The 25,024-nt window shown below is 44.8% G+C and overlaps 1 protein-coding gene and 1 non-coding gene across 2 annotated transcripts; both read right to left on the minus strand.

Moving 5' to 3' along the window:
- Positions 1–24,954, minus strand: SUPT16H (SPT16 homolog, facilitates chromatin remodeling subunit). The gene is made up of 26 exons (XM_066603925.1): positions 24,521–24,954; positions 22,677–22,769; positions 22,364–22,534; positions 19,960–20,115; positions 17,666–17,812; positions 17,423–17,574; positions 17,161–17,333; positions 15,659–15,749; positions 15,495–15,568; positions 15,306–15,418; positions 14,834–14,899; positions 14,618–14,716; positions 14,286–14,401; positions 13,239–13,392; positions 12,066–12,193; positions 11,851–11,986; positions 11,636–11,762; positions 9,720–9,838; positions 9,505–9,630; positions 5,368–5,480; positions 4,561–4,636; positions 3,522–3,691; positions 3,125–3,254; positions 2,609–2,738; positions 2,355–2,432; positions 1–1,209 (listed from the first exon to the last, which is right to left on the minus strand). The coding sequence occupies exons 1-26, from the start codon at positions 24,584–24,586 to the stop codon at positions 1,106–1,108; spliced, it is 3,108 nt and encodes a 1,035-aa protein (XP_066460022.1). The 5' UTR covers positions 24,587–24,954; the 3' UTR covers positions 1–1,105.
- LOC136630984 (small nucleolar RNA U6-53/MBII-28) lies at positions 22,854–22,959 on the minus strand. The gene has a single exon (XR_010792986.1). It is a non-coding gene; the product is annotated as a small nucleolar RNA U6-53/MBII-28 (small nucleolar RNA).
- Positions 24,955–25,024: the final 70 nt, after the last annotated feature.

The raw sequence follows: 25,024 nt of genomic DNA on the forward strand, positions 1-25,024 counted from the left end.
TTTGATCCTTTTGTTTTTTCTAACATTTTTATTTTGAAACTATTCTACTAGCTCCTACCGGTGACATTTCGTGAGTACTGTAAATAATGAGAAAAGGGTTCGGGACATTGGCCAAGACTCACCATCTCTAAATATTAAGTAATGAATGCACAAAACCACACGCAAAAGGTGGCATTGTATCCCTGAGGAATCTTATTTCATTGTTTAGAACAGGACTGAACAATCAAGGTGTCATTTACAAGTGCTGCTCAGCAATCGAGTGTTCAGTAAAAATTCTCAACCTACCACAGAATCTCAAAAAAATAGCAAACGGGGAAAAAGGTACAAAAAGTTTTTTTCTTTTATTTGTTTACACGTCTCCAAGGTCTGAAAAAACACCATTTACACCTCACTGCTAAAGAAAAAAAAAACATAGGCAATGGAAAAGGAAAATCCAAGAGAGAAAAAACAAAACTGTCACACCTTTATGGTGCCTGAAGTCAGAAGAGACGAGCAGCGAGGAGAATGATGGCCGACTCCTGACACTTAACAAAAATCATTGTAAATAATAAAAAAAGTAACATTTTACAAGAATTCCTAGGAGAGCAGCACAAGAAATCGGAAAACGGCAAGCTAGAAGAGGAGGCAACGGGATTGGTCAAGTGCACATAGGGATACAGGCAAACCACCCAGATCTGTAGTCTGGCAGTGTCACTTTAACCACTTAACTGCCACATAGCATCACAAGTCCATGAAATAATGGAAGGGTTTATAGATACAATGAGAATGTCTTTTCGAGGAAAAAATAAAATAGGAGTATTTTTGTAGGTGGTGAAGATTCACTATGGATTAAATTGTGTGACCAGTCCAGTTAAGAGGACATAATAAAATAATGCCATATTGGTCCATTTAACCATCACATCGCATCCCAGCAGTCTGTAGCAGCAAAAAGCACAGGTGACGCACCTCAGACTCATAGGACAAGTGAAGGAAAGGTAAGAAATTCTGGGAACAGACATAATGAGGAATGAGTAGAAAGATGGGACATTGATATTTTAAAAGTAAAGGTGGGGGTGAAAACAAAGGAATAGTGAGAGTTGGGAAAAAGGGAGAGCTCGCCCTAGTATTACTTCCTCCTCTTCTTTGATGGGGTGGGTGCATGCCCATGACCCTTCCTCTTCTTAGAGCTAGTCTGTTCCTCCTCTTCCTCGTAACGACTTTCACGGTCAGCTGTTCAACCAAGATATAGTAAGCATCAATATGAACATACGCTACATTAGTGAAACATTTAACACCACAATCACTTTTTTCCAGCTTTGTACACGGAGCTGCAGCCTTTCCGTAAAACCTTACCAACTTGTAATATCTAGCACTGTGATAATCACAAAAAGCTTGCAGACCTGTGTGGGCCTTAGCAGGAAGAGCAGTCACGATTCACTATATGTTTGTCATGTTTACTAACATGCTGTCAGAAAGACAGGTTTATGTATGATCTCTGATTAACAGGGAAAGATCATGCAATTAGTAGCTTAATAAAGTGCTTGTAATGAGAATCGTGTACTTATTACAAAATCTCCCTCGTCTCGATCATTGGGGAAGTAGGGGTGTGGATAGCTTACGACCATGGGTGTAGCTACAGCCACGAGGAGGCGGACACTAAGCAAAAAAAAAAAAAAAAAAAAGTGTAAGCTCCCCCAACCAGTTATACGCCTCCTGCAGGCACCAAGCTAGCCAGTTTGTATGCAAGCAGTAGGTTCAGCAAGTGGGATGGAAACAAGTTAAAAAACTGTTACATTGTTTACGGTTTTCGCTTTAACCAAGTTTAGAACCATGTGCAACTCCAGGGAGACTGCTACAACAAGGATGTAAACATGGAAAATGTTTAAACACTTAGGGTGAGTGCTGTGCTGCCCAATGAGCAAGACAGGAAAAATTTTACAGTAGGTACCAAAATCTTTATTTTCTCGTCTGTTGAATTGGGAGACATAGCTTAGGGCCATGGTACGTTCCAGAACCGTCCCTCAGCAGTGGGAAAGGGTAGATCAAGTACAAGCGGTCAGTTTACGGCCATCTGCAAAACTCTGACAGAGAGCAGTCAGCGGATGCAAAACTGTGCACCCAGAAGAATTTAGAGAAGCCAACATAGTGGCCTTACACACTTGCAGATCTGTTGCGTACTGCCCAAGAGGCGCCCACTGCCCAAGTAGAGTACGCAGTAACCCGGAAGGGAAGGATGTGATATTGCTAACACTGCATCCTAAGTGGTAACCCAAGTAGCCTTGCTCAGAACAGACCGCTGTTATTTTGTAATATACATGATCCTAATTTGAGATAAATATAGATGGCTATAGTTTATATATTAGTGATGCATTTACCTTTTCTGGCTTCTTCTTCTAGTTCATCCCAGTCTTTACCACTCTCTTCATCGCTGCCAAGAGAGTCTTCGCTGTAAACTGTGAATCAAAATAAATTTTAATCAATCACAACAGTTCATTCATTTACCATCTACTCCCCTGACCCCAAGTTTATTCTCTACAACAACTTTTACTTTACAGCTTTGTCACTTGACTTCACATGAAAGCGCAACAAAATCCACCAGGTTCAAAGTCATTTCATTCCCAATATATACCCGATTCTTCTGTTTCATCAGAATAATCCTCATCGCTGTCTTCTTCCTCATCCTCATATTCTTCCTCAGAGGGGTTGAAGGTCTCATCTTCTACTTCTGACTCTGAACCTTCAGCTCCTGCTTCACTGCCCTAAAAGGGGGGAAAAAAATACACTGTCCAACCACAAAATAAAATCCTTGGTAAAACTGGTGACACATTAGTGATTTCAGAGGGCCATTTTCTTAATGATCTGCAATTCTGGATTACAGCGAGTAAAGCAACAAATCTCCAAGGGATCTCTGACCGGCTCTGGGCTTTTATTAAAAGGGTACAGATCTGTTAATCATGAATGATTTTCTATTAAAAAAATAAAAATCTGGCATGACAGATTAATGTCATTCGCCATATGTCGCACTTGTTTAAGTTGCTAAAAGGCAATAAGAGTTGGCAGAAAATTGGCCTGTCCGTCTAAATTCTCTAGCACATGGGCAGCCTAAGGTGTGTAGGTTTCAAATTAAATTGCATTATGCTCTCACCTCTCCTTCTGGTTCAAGGAAAGACCAGCCACCCTGTTCAAAGAAACCTTCAGGGTCATCCACAATAGTTTTCATAATTTTAGTCCAATTCAGTGACTGAACTCCCTCAGTGTATTTAATATCACATGAGCTGCGTAAGAAAATAATTGGCCGAATTAGTGCATGGAACCTCATACTGGTAGCCAAGCTGTCAGCATAACAGTTTATATTAATTGAGTGCACAGAGAAGAAAATAGAAAAAAAAGAAAAGAAGAAACCCCACACCTTTTTTTTCTCTTATTTTTTAAGCCCCAATACAATTTGGAATTACAAAGGAGATGTATAACATTTTGATTCACATCGGCCTGCACATTAGTTTTAAATGGGTGTCAGACTTTACAAAAACAAGAGGACTCACTTCAACCACTCTTTGATTGGATCTAGCGATGCCACAGGGATGGCATTGATCATAGTAACTTTCTTGTTGTAGTCCTTGTAGACTATGACCATATCAAAGTTCTTAAGGTGAAACTGGACTCTCTCAAAGTGTACAAGCTCGACTTCATCCAACGTTACAACAAACGGCGGCTGGAAGGTTAAAACAAACACATTATTTAAAGCGTTTTGGATGCAGACCTTTTTCCCGCCTCCATTTTTGGTTTTTCTTCTCCACTTTTAAAAAATCATAACTCTTGTTTATCCATCAACGTAGCTGTCTGAGCGCTTGTTTTTTTTGCAGAACGAATTGTATTTTTCAATGGTACTATATAATGTGGATCTCATTGCAGGGGGCTGTTCAGGACCTCTGATTGGGATATTTAAATGCCGCTGTCAGAATTGGCAGTGGCATTTAAAGGGTTAATGACTGCGACCAGCTACATTGTATGAAGTGGGATTAGCTCCTGATCCCCTCCATACAAACCTGGAGCCTCCATTACATAACTGTACATCATGCAGCATTAAGGGGTTAAAGATAAAGCTTCAGAATTCTAAGGTTAAGGATAGGCCCCATTTACACGGGCCGATGATCCCTCACACGACAGTTTGAGTAACAGCTTTGAGCGATCGTTTTGCATAAACTATTAAGTAGCTACTTAATAGCTTATTAGCATGCAAATGAAGCCTTGAGCTGAATGCAGTTAATAGCTGGAGGGATCTTATCTGCATTCAGCTCCTTTTGTTCTCCAACGGGTTAAATAGCTGAAACAATGCTATCAGCACTACCCGTGGAGAACTCCTAATAAGATCGCACAACGATTTTTAGGCTGGCTTGAATTTAACAATCAGCTAGCAGCTAGCAGTGCACGAAAAGTACACGACGGCCGCACGTTTAGACGCAACAATTATCGCTCAAACAATCGCTTTTTAGAGTGATCATCGCTCCGTGAAAAGACCCATGTTTACTGCCATAAACATAAAAAAAACTTTCACTTTGTGAAAAGGAAATAAATGCTCACCCATTCTGTTGTGTTTACCAGAGCACTGCTCGTTGGTTGCAAGAGACATGTACTTCTATATGGGGCTCCGTTGAACCTAGAACATAGACATGAAATTTATGGTTTGTTTTTTTTAAAGGTTTTCAAATAGACAAAAACAAATTAAGTACAAAAAAATACTAAGCAATGATACGCCAGGCTCCATTAGGAGCCAAACCATTATATAGCAGTGTAGATATTTTACCATTTTGAAGTTGAAATAAAGGAAGAATATAAAGAAGACTTGAGTGTGAATGATAGCAAATGTGATAACTAGCAAAAGAGGAAAATCTTTTTTTTTTTTTTTTTAACCTCAATGGCGTTTTATGCTGCAAAATTACTCTAAAGTGCTGGCCACTAAGGCGTTTTGCTTATTTCTAGTTTGCTGTTCACTGCCTATTGTCAAGGAAAGTCCATCTCTAGTAACCGGACATTCAGAAGGATAACAGGAAGTCTATGGACGGTGGAGGTGGAAGCTGCTACACAAATTGAGACTCACAGATGTTGCTGCTGCAGTTAACTAAGTGATTTACAGCTACTGGACCAGCTTAGTCATTGGTCAGTGTTGCAAAGAGGAAAAGTGGTGAAAAATGAATACAAATCAATGCCAGAAATGGGGTTATTCCTCCTGCAGACACATGGCAGCTTATTCTAAAAGGCCATCTGAAAAGCGTAGGTGCCCCATTAATTACTGGGAGTATGCTCTTCGTTACAAAAGCCCAATATGTTTTCACATCTACAAACTGCAGTTACACTCAACGCAAGAGCAAGGGAATAATAGTGTTTTACCCCAAGTCTCTGAAAGGAACCTCAAACTCCAAATCCTCCTTTGTTAATGATTCAACCTTTTCAATAAAGTTTTTGAAGGCAGTTTTCAGTTTGTGCCTCATCTCTCTCTCCAGCTGTTATTGAGCAAGACAAAAAATACATTTTTGTTTAAGATACATTTAACAATATCCGTAACATTGGCATTTTTCCACAATTGTTCCCAGTGCAGTCATAGCACATGATCAACGCTTAACAAGTCTTTTATATAATCCACATAACTAGTTAGGAATAAAATTGCACCACTTCTCTGCAGGCCACAGGAGGTCCTTTATCCTCAGGATATTGCGCCAACAATAGAGTGTTAACCCTTTTCAATCCACTGTCTGACATTTAAAGACATTCTGATTGAAGGCTGTACAGATTCCGATGTCGGAAGACGTCCAGCAGGGGATTCTTACTGTATATTACTGGCCGCTCTGTTGTCAGCGGCCTCTCCAACATGTCCGCAGTACTGGCTCTAGCCAGCAGGGGGCGCCATTGTATAATGGCAGAAAGAGAAAATCCCCTAGGTCAGTGTTGGCGAACCTATGGCACGCGTGCCGGGGAGGGCACGCGGAGCCCTTTCTGCCGGCACGCGTGCTGTTCGCTGATATCACCCGGCCGTCGGCACTGCAGAGAGAGCTTCCTGCCCTGTCAAAAGTAAGGCAGGGCAGCGCTGACGGCAGAGTGAACTTGATTGCCGGCACGCGCGGTCTTCTAGCAGCTCCTCGTACCCCCCCCCCCCGCCCCTCCACACATCAGGCCAATGGGAGCGCTTCCTTACTCCCCTGTCACTCCTATAGCGGGAGATTTAAATAAAGCCCAGACGGCAGCGGAGGTGAAGGAGATGCCGGCACGCGCAGGCTGTTGTCTGCTCCTCATATCCCCGCCCCTCCGCACAGCAGCCCAATGGGAGCGCTTTCTACCTCCCATGTCAGAAGTAGTGCGGGGATTTCCAATGCAGAGCCGACAACAGCCTTCGCTCAGTGACTGCCTGTGGTGAGAGAAGCAGAGCAGAGCTTCAGCAGTAAAGAAGAGGTTTAAAAGAAGATCCTTGCTGCCTGGGTTAAAGTAAGAAGCGAACAGCAGTTACTGCAAAGATAACTGCTAAACACTTCACTTCACCACTACACACATAAACACGGGCGTTTTGGCATTGCGGAATCCGGAGCGGGTGTCCGCCTCCTGATTCCGCAATGCAAATACTGCACATAGACATGCTGTTGGAAATCAGTTTTCCATGTCGCCGAGCGAAAATCAATTGCGACTTTTCGCTCGCGGATGGAAAATCGCAGCATGTTGTATTTTGGCCGCCTGCAGACGGGCGGGTCGGATCCGGCAGCGAGAATTCTCGCCGCGGGATCCGACCCGAGCACCTGCAGGGACCAGTGCGTACGCACCCGCGCCCCGCAGCTCCGGCTGTTTGATGTGCTGGCTTGCTGGGCAGACCGGAGCCGGCAGCGGGTGAGTGACATTTCTGCGAGCCCTGCACAGAAATAGAGCATGCCGCAATTTGTTTGCTGCGCGATATTTCACTCGGCCAAACCGCGGCCGTCTGCATAGGAATTTCCGCTCATGTGCAGGGGGCCTTTGGCAGAACGCACACAGGTGGATTTGCATTGTGGAGTCCACAGCGGGCGTCCACCTCCGAACTCCACAGCAAATACCGCCCCATAGCATGCTGGGGAAATACGTGGTTTCACTTCCATGAGCAGAAATTGATTGCGATTTTCCGCTCGCGGAAGAGAAATCACAGCATGCAGCAATTCTGTGAGGGCTACGCACGGATGGCTTCCATTGAAGTCAATGGAAGCAGCTTGTCCTGCGGCCATTCCGCAGTCATAATTACAGAATGGCCGCAGGACCTGCGTCAGCGCGGCATAATCTGTACTGCGCATGCATGCTGGCTGGTAGAGCCGCAATACGGATTATGAAGAACCCGGATAGGTACGCAGGGATCACTGGCGAGGCTCAGGGTTGATTCCGCTGCGGGATCTGACCCGGCTATGTGCAGGTGGCTCAAAGTTCACGTTTAACCCTGTAATGACGTGGACTCGTTTTTTTCCCCCATTTTCGTTTTTTCCTTTTCCCTTTTAAAAATCATAACTCCTTTATTTATCCATCGACATTGCTGTATGAGGGCTTGTTTTTTGCGGGACGAGTTGGTCAGTACGATTACAATGATACCAAACTTGTATAGTTTTTTTTGCTGTACTACTTTTATTTTTTTGTAAAGACATCTAATTTTGTAAAATTATTTTCTGCCGCCATCATCTGCGCACAATAACTTTTTAATTTTTCTATCAACGTAGTTGTGCGAGGGCTCATTTCTTGCGAGATGTCCAGTAGTTTATTTTAGTATCATTTCGGAATACATACGACTTTTTGATCGCTTTTTATTGCATTTTTTTCTGGGAGACAGGGTGACTGAAAGTGCATTTCTGGCGTTCTTTTTTTTAAATTTTTTCGGATGACGGTCACCATGTGGGGTAAATAATGTGCTACTTTGATGGATCAGACTTTTACGGACGCGGCGATACCAACTCTGTATTTATTTTTTAGGATTTAGATTTTTTTATTATAGATATGGCAAAAAGGGGGGGGGGTCGCTTTTATGCGCTGGGGGGCCGCTGGGGTGGGGGTCACTATTATCGCTGGGGTCGGTGATGGGGGTCATTATTACCGCTGGTGTATGTTTACATTTGGCGGAAATGGGCAAGGCCGCTTCAAAATAGACAGCGTGCAGATTTTGACTGCTTTTTGGATGCGGAAATGCTGCAAAATTTGCAACAGGATTTTCTGTTGAGGACATTCTGCAGTATTTCCGCATCCAAAAAGCAGTTAAAATCTGCACGCTGTCTATTTTGAAGCGGCCCTGTCCTTTTTAGAACGACGGGGGTAAAATCATACGTCGTGATAAGCCCCGCCCCCTGACATGTTGGCACTTTGCGATAAATATGTGGGTTTTAGGTCGCAGTTTGGGCACTCGGACTCCAAAAGGTTCGCCATCACTGCCCTAGGTAAACCTGAATCAAAATTGGATTGCAAAGGGTTAAAGTCCAAGATGTCACTGACAGTCCACATTTTCTGAACCTTAGGTCTTTTAGATGGCAGCATTCTGGTCAATATTTTGCATCAGTATTTGTATGCCAAAATCAGGAGTGGGTCCAAAATATGGAAGAGGTGCAAATCAAAAACTTCTTGCTTTGGCTTATAAATACTGAAGCGAAACACTGACAAGAATATGATCACCTGAAAGAGGCCTTAGTCAACTACTTGTGGCACCCATGTAAGTTCAAACCTAAGTTAAAGCGACCGGTCCAGAAACAAAGATGACCACACCAGTTTCTTCGATTGCCTAATGCACACTGAGGATGCATCATTAGTCTAGGACACTACATGCTGCTTTGAATGACCAAATGAGCAGAATTGGCTAGTCACATCAGCATGTAGTGTCAGACTACTGATGCATACTATTCACAGTCTGCATCAGATATTCAGAGAAGCAATTCAGCCATCTTTGTTTCTCCAAGCAATGATGGAAGCTAGCTACAGGTAAAAGGCAAGATTCTATATAGAGCAACCATTGCTAATAACTAGGTTAACCATGTGTAAGAAAATAGCTTCTTTTTGGACTAAATGTTAGGCCTAATGTTCATGGGCAGGTTTGATCTGCAGAAAAGCCGCCCATAGGGAAATATGGGCAGCTGCAAATGAAATAAAGCAAGCAGATTTGATTTGCGGACGTTTTGGCCAGGTAAACAAATCACTCCATTTCAGTGCGGTTCCCACACGGACGGCTTCCATTGACGTCAATAGAAGCCATCCGATCCGCGGCCCATCCGCAATTCAATTGAAGACGGGCCGTGGTTTCCGCAGGAAAGCAGAAGTTTACAAAAACCTATGCGGCGCAAGCACGCTGGCCAGCACTTCCGCAGACCAGGAAATAGAAGACCCGGACAAGTACCAGTGTCCTCGGCCGGGGGCAGAGTCGGATTCCGATCCGCCCCACCCGTGGACATAGGGCCTAACAGCATTTGATATTTACACATTCCTTCTTAGAGAAACACATTCAAACCAAGGATATGCCTGCATGTGAATTTGAATTGATCTGCCTACCTGTTCTGCATATAGGTCATCACGGTCATGCATGTGCTGGTGCTTCCCAAGATCTGTGGTGATCTCTCCAACTTCTGTATAGAACTGGACGTCCGTATGCCTCTTTTTTCCAAACATTATGGCATTCTATGCAGCAGAATGATACATGATAGACTTAGAGGTGGTCTGCTATATCTGGTCCATAAACCTTATTTATTACAAAAGTCTGTCTTTACCTTGAGGTGGAAATGAAGCACAATGATCATCTCTCCATCGCAAGGTTGGAAAATGGCATGTTTAATGTTATTATATAAAATATCCACTTTATCTCCCCTTACAGATGTGAAACGGAAACCTAAGAGATGAAAAGTATAAAAAGTCTGAATGCCATCCTACAAAATGTCACATGATCAGTGCTACAGAATTGAAACCGCACAATGAATGTTTGTGTAAACCAAATTGCCCCTTGCCAATTCAATAAGCCAACCAAAGGCAACAGGCATATAATGATCAGTGTGTTGTAGATGGAAGATCTTGAAAACACACAGTATAGGTGCCTGCACACGAGCAGAATTTCAAGCGCGTGATTTTAGGCACATAATCCGTCCCAGACCGCAGCCAATATACTCCTATGAGGATCCGCAGTTGTCCCCAGACGGACAGATGTGTATCGCGTTTTTTCACGCGCGTGAAAAAATCTGCGACCTGTTCTAATTTGGGTCGGATTCTGCGCGTGAAGCCTCCAATACAAGTGAATAGGTGCGTTTTTTCACGCAGTACATCCGCAGTGCAGCTGCGGATGGAGTCACTGGTTGCTATGACTACAGGAAGTAGGCATGGTAGGAGGCGTCCCAACACACAGCACAGAGCTTCACAGGCACATTTCAACTGCAGATCTGTCCTTTCAGTCCCCTCATCTACCAGAGAGCAGCCAGCAGACACCAGCCTGCCACAAGCCATAATGATCGACATGGGGAAACTTGTGGCAATCATGCAGGACTTCCCCAGCCTATGGGACAGTAACTCCCCAGAATACCTCGACAAGAACAGAAAGGAACAATCCTGGCGTCTACTGTCCGCGCAGGTTTATGGGGATGCGTGGACGAACGCAGTAGAAGCAGAACAGAAGAACTTGCGTGAGTATTATTCGCTATTGCGTCAAATGTACTTTTTTTTTTTATTTTAACCCCTTAGTGGCCAAGCAGTTTTACTTTTGTTTTTATTGTGCTTTTTTCCATCCCCACTTTTAACCCCTTAGTGACGGAGCTTTTTTTCTTTTTTCCTTTTTTTCCCCCTACTCCCTAAAAAAATCGTAGTTCCTTTATTTATCCATCGACGTCGCTGTATAAGGGCTTGTTATTTTTTTGCGGGACGAGTTGTATTTTGCAATGGCACTATTTATTGTACCATATAATTTACTGAAAAACCTTTAAAAATTGTAATCGGAGAGAAAAAAAAAAGACTTTCCACCATCTTTCGGTGCGTCCTGTTTCTGCAGCGCGCAAAGTGCAACAAAAACGACCCGATATTTTTATTCTATGGGTCAGTACGATTACTACGTTACCACACTTATATAGTATTTTTATAGTACGTCCGAAAAAAGTTACATGGATCAACCATGCCCACAAAGACATCTGCTCACCGGGTGAAAGCATGTTGCCAGAATAATTTAACGGTGCTCGCACAAGCAAGAGGGACAAAACGGAGTCTGGGTGTTGGTTTTTAAGCTGTTTTCCAGGGAATGGGCAGTTCTCTAGGGGTTGGGTTTACAATAAGGGTGTCTTCCGGATTTTTCTGCGCGTTTTTTTCTGCAACACATCCGCGTATATCCGCGCGTGATTTTTCACGCATCCGCACCTATCCGCAAGCCCTTTTAGGTACCATACGCGCGTGAAAATCCGCTAGTGGAATCCGGAACGCTCGTGTGCAGGCAGCCTATGAGAGGCATTTCTCATGTGTCTTGCAAAATGAAAGGTTCCGACATTCAAACCTGTTCTCATAACAGCGTAACCTGCTCAAACTACATTGAACTCAAACTTTAATTTTTCGCTTTGTTGAATATTGTGTCAATAATAAAAAGCGGACGGACTTGTACGGGCTTTCTAGAAATGATCACTACAGACAAGCTTTGCTTTTAACCGTTCACACTTACCATTTACATGGGCCTCAAGAGAGCCCTGCATTCGCTTCTGTGCAATGTTGGGCCTAATGTACAGGTCTTTTAATTTTGGATTGCTACGATTAAGATTAATGACAAGGGAATCTTGCTTTACAATGCCCTGCAAAAGAAGTTTCATGCATCAATATTTATAGACACCGAGCACCCAGGACAGAGATGGAGATGCAACTCAGTCTTATTGTTTCTACCTCTTTCTCCTTCTCCTCTGCCTCCCGTGTCTTGTACCGTTTCTGCACTTCCTTGATAATTCGAAAAGCATTCTGCAAGTTAAGTGATGGCACAGCAGTCTCTCCAGGGGTCTTCATATTGGAGGCGCGGTAAGTTCTGAATAAAGCAGAATTATGATGAAATCAAGAAACAGAAGTGCTGCAGAAACCTAAAGGTTCACACAATTACTACTTACATTTCCTTAACGAACGTGGCATCGGGATTGGGAAAAATGTTGCCTTCATTTCGCCCCAGAGCACTACCAGGGCAGTAGAAGTTGATGCGGAGATAAGTATAATCACCTTCAACTGACATACTAATATTCTGTATAAAATGAAACACAAAAGATGTAAGGAGGAGGGGGAACAAAAGCTAAATGCTCAAAAGTAATCACCGCCTGTCTACATGTCATAAGTGGGTAAAAAGGGTTACAACATCCACATTTTCATACCTGGTACCCAAGAGATTGAGCAAGTATTACGGTCTATCAATTCTAATTGTATTCCTCCATATATATGGAAATCATTAGTTAAAATAGACCTGTCCACTGATGCTGTCCAAGACCTCATGTCCACGGGCAGATTTTCTCTGCGGAATCCGGAGCGGGCGTTCGTTTCCGGATTCTGCGACATGAACCCTCCATAGCACGCTATGGAGAAACAATTCTTCACGCACATGAGCGGAAACTAATTGCAGTTTCTGTTTGCGGATGAAAAATTGCAGCATGCTCCATTTTACTACAGTTCATGCACGGATGGCTTCCATTGAAGTCAATGGAAGCCGTCCGACCCACAGCCCATCCACAGTTGACACTGCGGACAGGCCGCGGATTCCACAGGAAGACTAGATTTTTATTTATTTTTATAAAATCTATACTGTGCATGTTCGCCGGGCCAGCACGTCCTCAGTACAGAAGAAAGACATACACAGGTATGCAGGGTTGCCAGCAGATTATGTGCGGGATTCCCCAAGCAGAATTTGCGCATGCCGTGGACATGAGGCCTAATTCAAATACCAATCTGGCTACTAGGAGTCTACAGACCTGTAGCTGTAATACGCTGCCCAGATGCAGGACATTGAGCTGACAAATGTGCTTTAAATACACCTTATCATCATGTATCTGAAAGTCTCTGAATCTTAACAGAGATCATTTGCTTTTTAAAAACGGGGCAACATCCAATTATCAACATTACAATAAATTGTAACTAGGCTATCACCGGTTCCTGACCAGCTTCGTTATAAAACATTTGCAGAGGAACAAAGGGCTTTCATGCTCCTCAGGGCACACTCTGCACCAGCAAGCCTACAGGCTGCTCATTTGGTAAGGAGGTTTTTCGAATGTTCCACACTACAGCAGATGCTTAGTTACCTTGATGGTGGCAATATGGAAGGGAGTAGCAATTCCAAACACAGGCATGATCACAGTCTCATACTTTTTGTCTATATAAATCTTCATCTCTCGGATTTCGGATTCTTTTGGCATTTGAGATGTGTTTTTGTATGAAACATTAGACTTCCGAGCCCTGAATGAAGAAATACACCATCAGTGACTGAAACTGCATAAAGTCATCATATAACAGTAACTAAGGTGAATGATACCAGTAATATTGGTTAAGGGCCCTTTTACAAGGGACGATTTGTGGGGTGCAGATGCCCGACAGGTCGTGCCAACGATAATCGTTTTACACAGGAACAAGCATCGCTCGTAAACGGAGGTCGAGCAGGCCAGGGAACGTTTTGGGCCGACCGCCTCCAACTATTGTAAACAGGCAATTGGTCATAAGTGAACGACTGCCTTTTTACACAGGCGGATTCCCCTTTCAGTTTTCTACACGCAGAAACTGAACATGAAGCGAATAAATCCTCGTCCGTCGTTCAGTCAGGGCATGCATTTAGGGCTCAGTCAGACTAGCCCTAAATGCATGCCTGCAGATGGCCAGGTCGGATCGGATGCAGACCCGTGCCCCTGCAGAGGCCTGTGGCTCACCCGCTCCCGACGTCTCCAAAGCTTTGTAATGTGCCGGCTACCGCCCAGCCGGCGCATGCGGCTCTTCACTGACATTTCTGTGGGGGCCTCTGTGAGACCCGCACAGAAATAGAACATGCCGCAATTTGTTTTCCGCATGTGATTTCACACGAACAAATCGCGGCCGTCTGCCTACGATTGCGTTTTCTAATGCAATCCTATGGCAGCAGCCACGGGCGGAAATTCTGTGGGAAATCCCTCCGCAGAATTTCCGCCCGTGTGCAGGGGGCCATACGTGTTTTTCTGCGTGGAAAAAACCCGCATGACCACGTCAATTGCCACCCATATGTTCTATCTTTGGTAGGTGCGTTTTTCTTTCCCGTGCAGAAAAACAGGCGTATATCTGCCCTTACACTGAACCATCCATCTTCCTCAAGATCATAAACTTACTTCTGAGCCTGTTGTTCACCCTTCTGCTCCGTTAGCCTCCTTCGTGCTTCGTCATTCAGTTGTGTTGCCAGTTCTTTCTGATGTGTACGGCGCTTTTCTTCTGCGGTCATTTCATTCTATGGAACACATCAACAGTAAAGGCATCAAAAACAACAATTAAAGGGGGTTGTTGAACAAAGGACATTTATCACTTCTGGATAGATGATAAATTGGTGGGAGAACCCCTCTAACACAACAATCAAAAACATAGGCAAACCTGAAAAAAATCTAACTCGATCGAATCAAGCAAAGCTCATTCACTAGCTAAGGTTTTGTTAAAATACAATACACACTCTGGTTCTTTCAGTAAGCAGTGCTGCAGCTCGAGATCCACGGCCAAGGAGGTCCTCAGCTTCATCCTTTTCTTCCTCCTCCTCCTCTTCATCTTCATTCTGGTGAAACAATTATAATGATATAACGGAGATATGTTTAGTAAGTGCTTTTTTAAAGGTCAAAACTTACGTTTTAGACACACATTGCACAAGAAAATTGACTTTCATAAAGCTTACCTTTAGGAAGATTCCAATATTTTTCACCTTTTTCTTAACACTGGTAAGAATAGTTGCAGGTCCTTCCTAAGTAAAATTTACAAGAAAAAACATTAAAGCATTAAAGCTTTAGACTTTTGGAAGCTACGAGTCATTTTTCCTATGCAGTTTATTTTAATTTAACACAAGTCAAGAGCAGAACACTAACAATCTAAGGGAAGCTGTCGATCCCCCTTGTGTGAGCAGAGAAAGCCAAATGAACAGGTTTGACAGAGAAGTGGTAGAGCTGCCTAAAGGTGTATTCACACGTTCTAGGTCCGTCTCCATTTTTGCCGAAATTTTTGTAAAATCACAACTAAAACGTCTAAATCACAAGACGGCATCAATTTTTCCAAACCAGAGTAGGTTTAGAAAAATTGACATGTGAATGTAATTTATTAAAAAAGGGTATCAAACATTTTTTGTAAGGTGCCCCCCTCATTTGCAGGTTTACCTCATTAACCAGCACTGTATCTCCAACGAACAAAGCATAGGTCTTCTCTTCTGGTTTCTTTCCCTCTTTCTTGGGGAGATCTGACAGGCCCAAATGAACACTGAACACCATTCCTAACAAACAAAATCCACTATCAGAAAAATGCAAAAAAAAAAAAAACCCAAAAAAGCACTTCTCCTGGGTTCTTACCTTTCTTGAGTTTGTATTGATTTTTGCTATTTATTACAAGAGATCCTTCACGGAACTCTATGCCCATAGCAAAGCTGTAGAGACAAAACAAACAGAAAATGTTATTAAGAAGCAGGTTATCTACGGAAGACAGAATTATGTGCCAACATCAGTCCTGCACAAACCCCAGGTTCTTTGTGATCTTGCTCATCAGCTCTGGCTTCTGCTTCTTCACTTGCTCCATAATTGCCTGATAGATCTCACAGATTTTTGCACCTGGCATCAACATAGAAGAATAGAATATAATCATTTAGGCTCTGTTCACACTACACTTCTGAAATGTGTTCAGTTTATGAGCCAGGAATGCTCCCAGATCATACTGGCAAAATAGTGTCTCTTAGCATCTGCCTGTTCCGGAAATTTTTTTTATTTTTTTTTTAACACTGTATAGAAAAGTTCAAGCATACCCGAATTTTGAATGAATACACCAGACTACATATGAAATACGTTGCAGTCTTCTGTTGGTGGTACAAGTCAAGGTATTCCCAATGTATGCCTCCAAACAAAAAGTGTAAATAGCAGTCGTTCACTACAGAACAGCCGCTATGTTAAAGGGGTTGTCTCGCGAAAGCAAGTGGGGTTATACACTTCTGTATGGCCATATTAATGCACTTTGTAATATACATCGTGCATTAAATATGAGCCATACAGAAGTTATTCACTTACCTGCTCCGTTGCTAGCGTCCACGTCTCCATGGCTCCGTCTAATTTCGCTGTCTGCTTGCTTTTTTAGACGCGCTTGCGCAGAAGGGTCTTCTTCTCCTGGTTCGTCCGGGCATGAGCGGCGTTCTGGCTCCGCCCCTTTCTACGCGTCATCGCGTAGCTCCGCCCCGACACGTGTGCCGATCCCAGCCAATCAGGAGGCTGGAATCGGCAATGGAACGCACAGAGGCCATGGTGCACCATGGGAGAAGACCCGCGGTGCACCATGGGAGAAAACCGCAGTGCATCCTTGCGAAAAGAACCGGCGGCCATCTTTGGGAAACATTTTATAAGTTGATGAAACACAAGAACTGTGAGTAGAAACCTGCTTTAAAAGCCATTTACGCTGGTGCATAGTAATGTATGCTTAAGAAGGGGGACTGGGCAAAAAAAAAAAAATCACTGTTGCCTCGAGACAACCCCTTTAAGTGAATGGAGAGGAGTGGGGGAGCACAAGGAGAGAAATCTGCAGCCTCCCCGTTGTGAGCCAGCGATACTAGCTCCTGTGCAGCAGCACAGGAGCGAGTGTATGAAGGGACAAGTGTCGGGCATCGTTTGCCAGACATTCGTCCCGTTTAAATGGGCCTTTACTACCAGAACAGGAGGGGGCTGTACCAGGAATGAAAGTGGTAACAATATCCATCCTCCAACCATGACACTGCATCCTCTCATGGCAGTGCCAGATTAATAGTATCCCAAGTTCTTCTCAGGGATCATATCCCCAATAAGCAAGGCTTAGTGATTACTAAAATGCAATTAAAACACATCCCTAGAATATACCTATTACACAAATCAGTGAGGAGGGGGCACTGGCATAAAATAGGAGATGAACGTCTCTCAGTATGACCAGACAGAAGGGTCTCAAGAAACAGTTTTGTCGTAACCAATGCAGTACGCAGATTCTGAAAGGTATTACGGCACATACCATGCTTCAGCTCCTTGCATAAATCCTCCTGCATCTGTAGCAAAAAGTTGTAGTTTTCTTGCATTTCCTGCGTTGGATCTACCATGAGCGTGCGCACTAAATTGGAGCAGTAAGATTTGTAGCGGATGCCCATGGCACATGTGATTGCCCCAAAGTGCATGTGGTTTTTGTCACTAAACAAAAACAGAAATAAAAAGGTTTTTCTGCGTTCAGTTTCTAAGACCCCCAAACATTTACTAACATTGCTGCAGTAAGGACATACCTGACCACGCTGAATTTTAGGTTATAATTGCCTCCACTCTGGATGATGGGAGGGTAACACATTTCAATGGTGGATGGGTCCGTCCCACCCAGATACTTTTTATCTTCTATAGCTTTTTCCACAGACTCCGCTAGCTTGCCGTGCCGTACTTTCTAGAAGGAAAAAGCGGAAAAAATGTTTTCTACACTCATTTCAGCCGTGAAAATTCTTAGCAATTGCTTTGGAAGCGGGGTATTACAGTACCTCGTCAGCATCTACAATCTCCATGACGCGCTCTTTAAAGAACTTGTTAAAGACATCAGTGGTAATGGTAGCGGCCTTTTTCATCAGGTTTAGTTCTCCATCTTCTTTTACAGCAATGGTGTAAGCCACAGCAGCGCTAATGTCGGCCTAAAGACAAATAAGAGACAGACGTGCTCGCTGAAAGAGTCCTATATTCAAGTCTTAATTTTAGGTTTGCTCATGTTTAAGGGCTCATTCATATATATATATATTATATATATATATTAGCCTTTATGTGGGGAGCGGTACATCAGGGATATAGCGTCACTGCTGGTTAGGCCAAGGATTTCATCAACATCTACAGTAGATTGGCCCTACAATCATGCTGAAGTCAATGTGGAAAGTAAGATTCTGGATAACATTGGGCACTACAAGCCCCTGGGGCAGGGTTTCCCAATTTGGAAATTCAGTTTTTGAGTATCCCAACAGGTCACGATTTGAGGACTTACATTCATACTGTTCACATGGGCAGATCTGCTGTACGAGGACAAAATCTTTAATATGATCATTTGTCATTTATGTCGCACAAGAGAGACAGCCGTAGCCGACTCATTCATCAGTTGTGGCCCTTTTACAAAAGCCGACAGTCAGGTAATAGATTGCAAGGACACTGACGTCACCGCTAAGGTCATCAGCGCTTGAGCAGAGCAATTACACCGAGAGACTTCACCGCCGGTTCGCGGGCTTATCGCACACGGCTTCACCCTCTATATGAAGCAGGGATCGTTTAGACCGAACGACAAGCCAGCGATCGTTTTTAGGCCTTATTCACGCAAGCATTCTTATGCAGCAATTTAGCCACGTAAAAACGTTAGACAAAAAATCCCGACCATCTGAAGGATTTGACCCCAATGCATCCATTCAGATGGGCAATGCTTAGCCGTGCAAAATCGGCCAGCCGAAAAAAAATAGCACATCCAAATTCGGCAGCCGATTTTACATGCAGCTGAAAAAGATAGGTCTTGCCCTATCTTTTGGCTGTGATCAGCGAGCAGCTCCCATAGAAGCCTATGGGAGCTTCCAACGTCTAGGGCTGCTAAACCATGTCAGTATGCTCCATTGAACTGTGCTGACATTTAATGCCGCCTGAAGCAATTCCGGGCTGCGACGTCTATACGCCGCACCCGGCCATGTGTGACTGTGCAAGAAAACACGATAGTTGCGGCTTTCTCTCATTCGTGCGGTTTTTCGGACGCGATGTGGCCAGTTGAAAGAGGCCTTAAGCTGACTGTAAAGTCAGATTAAAAACCTGTGAATGAATAGTGAGCGATAATCGTACCATTGTTCTCTTCCACAGCCCAATCAGGCAAACAAAAGTTTCAGGCAGCCGTTTGTGCTCAGTAATAGGACCGTGTAACGGGCCCTTTAGACGCATTTGTTGTTGGTTACTTTCACATGAGCAGAAGGTTTGGTTTTTCCTATTTTAATACAACTATAGCATGCTCAGCTTTTTCTCCTATAATCGCAATGTGCAGACCCACTCTTATAATTTGGCAATAAATAATATAGAGTTAATCTGAGAAAGCTGGATGGATTTGGCTCTTTGGCCAATTAAAACACAAGTGTAAACAGGTGTATTACAACCCCATAGGCTTCACTACAGGAATTGAACATGCAAAGAAAAAAAAATGTCTGCATAAAAAAATGGAACCTAAACAAGAAAGTTAGTTTAAAAATGCAAATGTATTGTGATTTTTACAAACAAAACAAATTGTTTACGTAAAGACCCATTTATATGGGACAAATGTCTGGCAAAAGATGCCCGGCACTCGTCCCCACATGTACTTGCTCACGTGCTGTTGCGAGTATCGTTGGCTCACAGCGGGGCGGCTGGAGTTTTCACTCCTCGCTCTTCCCTGCCCCTCTCCATTCACAGCGGCCGTTCAGTACTGAACAATCATCGTTCCGCTCATCTTTCATCATTTATGCAGCCTAAATGATGGACGATGAGCTGAATGATGATTGTTCAGTGTAAACAGCAGCCGTTCAGGATTGAACGGCCGCTATGTTAAGTGAATGGAGAGGGGCAGGGGAGCGTGAGGAGTGAAAACTCTGTCAGAGAGCCAGCGATACTAGCTCCAGTGCAGCAGCACAGTATGTGCAGGGACGAGTGTCCGGCATCGTTCGCCCGACATTCGTCCCGTGTAAAAGGGCCTTACCATTTGGTAAGCAAAACAAGTAGATCAATCAATCTACACAAAAATAAACACCACAAATGGGCATGAAGGGAAATGAAATCTAAAGCTATTTCTTACCTTGTCAAATCCTTCCTTATTCAGACAGTCATACCAGCTTTTCATGAAATCCCCTGGGAACTTGTCCTTGCTAAAAACACCAATGCGCTTTCCCTTTTTGCTCCCTCGAATGGCTTCGAGCATCTTTTCAAAGTTTGCCTTGTTACCCTCATTTTGCTGTACAGGAATGGAAAACAAACAGTTAAGTAGAGCACTAATGTACTATATGCAAGTGTTACCACCACCCCCCAGATTCAAGACAAGGGAGAGGAGGGAGGCACATTACCTGCAGTTGCTCTTCACTGATCTACCAGCTTCAGGCCCGCTGTTCAGTTGCCCCAAGATGACTGCAGCAATTTTCTTACTACCTAATGAACACTGTGCACTGCTTTCTGATTGGCCAGTGCTAATTAGAGGAACAACTGCAGGTATTATACCCCATGTGGTCCCAGCACACAATTTTGTTCCCAAACCGGAGTGTTGCTATACATATTGTTTGCATCGTCAAGTTGTTGTTGTGGGCATTTTAAAGTAAGTATGTGATTCTATGGGATTATTGGTGCAGGCCATGTTTGTTGGTAGTATCCTCTACAACAGGAATACAACATTCAGCACACACGGCCTACTTGGGTATATGATGACGTAGCTGTTTGACCAACCTAAAAGCTGCCATACACTAAATATATAAATAGGCCACAATGCAGGCAAGCAATAATCTGTGGAATCGTTACTAGAAATGATCCCACAGCTACAGCAAAGATTCTGGTGCTCAGAAGCATGGAATGGTGTAAAATAAAGCAACAAGTCATACTCCCCCTTCTTTTAAGTGTCCCCCGCCCCGTCATCCAGTACAGTCCTGATCCCTACTGCTTTGAGCCCACAAGAAGCTGGCAGTGGTGACATGTACCGTGTTTCCCCGAAAATAAGACAGTGTCTTATATTAATTTTTGTTCAAAAAGGTTTAACTTTTTTACATGTATAGCTGCCTGGACACAATTTAAAAAGTCAATTTAAATAAACTGTTAGCAGGGCTTAATTTTGGAGTAGGGCTTATATTTCAAGCATCCTCAAAAAGCCTGAAAAATCATTTTGCATCCTCAAAAATTCTAGAAAATCATGCCATGTCTTATTTTCAGGGTATGTCTTATTTTCAGGGAAACGGGGTACAATGAACACTACATGACCACTACTGACCTCTTCAAGGTTCGGAGCGGTGGAAGGGAAATACTTAAAGAGGCGAGCATGACTTCCTTTTCTTTCCTCCATTCTATGGTCCGCACAAAGTGGCAATATTGACCGGTTTTGACTGCTCACGCAATACACTTGCAATTTCGGCCAAAGACTGATGAAATTTTCCAACCTGGCTAATCCCATTTCTGGCAGACAGTAGTATGCCATCGGATATGATCATTTACATTCATTCTGCAGCTGATTGTCGCCCCTAATGGCCAAAATCATCCATTTTGAGACTTACCCAAGTGTATGGCCAGCTTTAAACTTGTAAATGTCTGAAAAACCACCCCAGAAAACACTATGTGGAAACATCCTGAGGCCGCTTCAACACGGCTGAGAAAATCACAAAAGATTTGCACGTTGCAAGATGCACAAATCCGAACCCCAATCCTTTGAATGGGTTCATACACATGGGTGATTTTTATCTGCATAGCACCATGATGTGATGCTATGCAGGAGAAAAAGCATGCCATGTTCTACCTAGATGCGAGACCGCAGCTAGCAGAGTTATTGTTCTCAGTGGGGCTGGTGGCCCCATTGACAACAATAGGAGAACGCTGCAATCCTCTGCTGGCTGTGACAGCCACGGCAGAGGTTCCCTACATTGATGTGGATGTGAGGCTATTTTCAAATGTAAACCCCCCACATCTATGGGGCTTTCACACGGATGGCGAGGGTGATCTGAGGGCGGGATTCACGGCCCAATATTACCCTCGGGCTACATTCACATGAGCACAAAACTCACATGTATGTGAACTCCATTCTTTTGAACACATGAGCGAGGCTTTAAGATAAAAATAAATAAATCGCTGCATGTCTATTTTTTTGTGCTCCTCGGAAGGCATCGCCCATTGTGTTCAACATGACAGTCTAACACATCGCAGGCCGTGTGATGTGATGCTTCCCATTGAAATCAATGGGCAACACTAGCAGATCCTCTGACACACATAAAACAAGCACCGGAGGATTGCAATTTGGCAGGAGTGACGCAAGGCGTTTTTGCACGAAAGACGCACTTTGACAAGCGTGATATCGGTCTGAGTTTTTCGCCTCAAAGTCGCGCTTGCCCATGCGAATGTAGCCTCAAGTCAAGAAAACCCCAGAGAACTGTTACTACTGCTTAGTGGGATGATGTGATGTAATGGCTTCTTCTTAATGCCCCCCTAACTGCTGTGTGAACGTTAATCCGTACCTTCTCGCGGATCAGCAGCGTGATTGCTGGGGTGCCATTCGCATTCTCATTGCCTTTTGTGTTGGCGATCTGCTTAAGAAACTCCACTTTTTTCTTGCTGGCCATGAAGAGAATTTTCTCCTCGCAGAAAATCATTATTGTGTCTGTTAACTCGTAGCCAAAAAGCCAGGTCTAAGAAGAAAGAGAAGAAACCATCCGATTCCGGTCAGTGACAGAAAAATCACACAGATCCTGCTGCGCAATTGTACAAATCACACAAAAATGTCAATTATGGGCAAAAACCCCACCCCAAGAACCACAGGTAGCGTCTCACCTGCAGGGCGGTAGACTTGGCGTACACAATCTCCTCGTCCACCCCCACCGACACCACGATGGCATCCACGTTGGAGAAGTCATCTTCACCTTTCTGAAGAAATAGAAGCAGCAGTTACTGCGGAGTCTAATGTGGCCACATCGAGGCAGGGATGTAGGAGTACATGGGAAGTCATGGCAGCCTCAGTGCGTCAAGAAGTCATTACACTCAGCCGCTGCCAGCACAGAAACCACATGCTCCTTACTGGCAGCGTCGGTATTAGCATGGCAATTCATCACAGGCAATGCCAATCTTCCTCGGAAAACGGGTGATAGGTGGTGATCGCTGGCTGCGGGCGGTTCAGCTCCATCTGTGAATCCGCAGGCTATTGTAGCAGCTACAGCGCTCCCTATACAACGCGCCCCGCCACACATCACCCGGCTGCTGGGTGACATCTAACGGGGCACAATGTAAGAGGTCGTACCACAACCTGTTTATATGGTGTATCAGGATGGCATGGAGCCGGACCGTTGTGGCGGATTTTCAGCCTCCCTTATACCACAGGACAGCCAGTCATCCCAATGGCCATGCTATAATGTTGTATCTCCCCTCCATCACATACAGAAAAAGCACGTTTCAAAAAAAAAAAAAAATAATTTAATCGCATTACACACGTGAATTTTTTCTCCTTCTCATAAAAAATAGACAATTCCTGAAACAAATCCCCCAAGATGAGAGAGATGGCAGCCTGTCCCATCTTACAGCGCTGCTGCGGGAGAGAAGTCGCCACGGAAACGGACCGATTTACTATATTGGTTTCTTTTCACATGCATCCTGTAATACATACATCGCCGTGTAAGCGCAGCCTTAGACCGGGTCCGCACGGGCCGATCTCCAGCGGAATGCCCGCAGCGGGCGTCTGACCTGGGTTCCGCAGCAATGTCCGTCCATAGCATGCAATATAAAATGATTCTTCCACGCACATGAGCGGAAATCACTTGCGATTTCCGCTCGGGGAGGAAGATTCGCAGCATGCTTTTTTTTTTTTTTTCGGGTGGGACTCGCACGGACAGCTTACCTTACATTCAATGGAAGCCGGCCGACCGGCGGCGATTCAGAAACGTTAATTTCCAAATCCCATCGGATCCGCGCCATTCCCTGCACTGCGCCAGCCGGCACATCCGCAGCACACCGAAGACTAATCCTGACAGGTGAGGGGGGTGGTCACCAGCCGGGCGCAGGGTGCGAGTCCGCTGCGGGGTCCAACCTAGCTGTGCGCATTGGACCTTAAGCTCCATCAGCTTAGCCGCGGCGCACCGTTCGCCGCGAGGGGGGAGGGGCTTATATAAAAAAAAAGTTAAAAGTCCCTAATGATTGTTGCGTAAACTGCAGCGCTCATTGTTATGTATTCGGATTGCAGAATGGCTACCATATGGGGGCACCGTGCCAAGTGTGCCACCCTACCACCGGCCGCCCTCCTGAGCAGCCGGGATTAGCACACGTCCCACAGTTACACGGGTTAACAGGATTACTACACGCGTGTGCGCAGACCCTCGGGAGAGATGAAGTGGTGAGAAAACTTTACCAACCCCACCGAGGGGTCACTGCCCATGTCTGTACACTAGATTGTCAGCCTTGTGGGCAAGACAGACATGAGGCCCCAGCATGGTGTGATAATATACATATTATATAACACACATATAATATACACACACATTATATATATACCCCCTCCCGGTACTGCACACAGGGGCCAGTATTTGGCGGGCGAGCACGTGACCCGGACACGTTACCGGCCAGCGATGGGATCGGTCACCGGGGGCACCGCACACGTCCGCCTCTACCGAGAAGCCGCCGGTCCTCACCTTCCAGTTGCTGTACAGCCGCTTGATCCGCCGGTAATAGGCCTCTTTATCCAGGGTGACCGCCATCCTGCGCTCCCCTCCCGGAGCAGGCCGGGCTTCCCGCGTGGTTTTCCTACTCTACTCGCCGGCTCCGCTAGCAGACAGTCGGGGAGTATTCCGGGAAACACCGCGGCCTGGATGAAGGCCTGCACGGGCTGCTGGCGCCAAGCGCACAACGATGGCACGTAGAGCGGGAAATCCCGAGCAGCCAGAGAGAACCGGGGGCGGAGAGAAAGGACCGAGAGAGGCGGAGAGGACGGCGCAGCGCCCCCTGCCGCCGGATGTGGACAGTCAGTGCATCTATTGACTCAGAAGGACAATCTGTGTGGAGGCTGTTTACATGGCGCGTTGTATTCTGGGGCAGCAGATGCCTCGCCGCACATGCCGCCGCCTCGTGCCTTCCGTTACCGTAGTGTTGTGAGGGGCATGTGGACCGGGGAGGTGTAGGAATACTACTGCACAGGG

This window comes from Eleutherodactylus coqui, chromosome 5 (genome assembly GCF_035609145.1).
Source record: "Eleutherodactylus coqui strain aEleCoq1 chromosome 5, aEleCoq1.hap1, whole genome shotgun sequence".
Classification (NCBI taxonomy): Eukaryota; Metazoa; Chordata; class Amphibia; order Anura; family Eleutherodactylidae; genus Eleutherodactylus; species Eleutherodactylus coqui.

What these genes read in the sequence shown, in the direction of transcription:
- SUPT16H (XM_066603925.1), bottom strand. Translation starts at nt 24,586, where the DNA reads ATGGCGGTCACCCTGGATAAAGAGGCCTATTACCGGCGGATCAAGCGG. An exon ending in CCAATCAAAGAGTGGTTGAA is followed by an intron (nt 3,255 to 3,521) that starts GTGAGTCCTCTT and finishes TTTCTTACGCAG; the next exon opens with CTCATGTGATATTAAATACA. An exon ending in AGAAGAAGAAGCCAGAAAAG is followed by an intron (nt 1,210 to 2,354) that starts GTAAATGCATCA and finishes TTGGTTGAACAG; the next exon opens with CTGACCGTGAAAGTCGTTAC.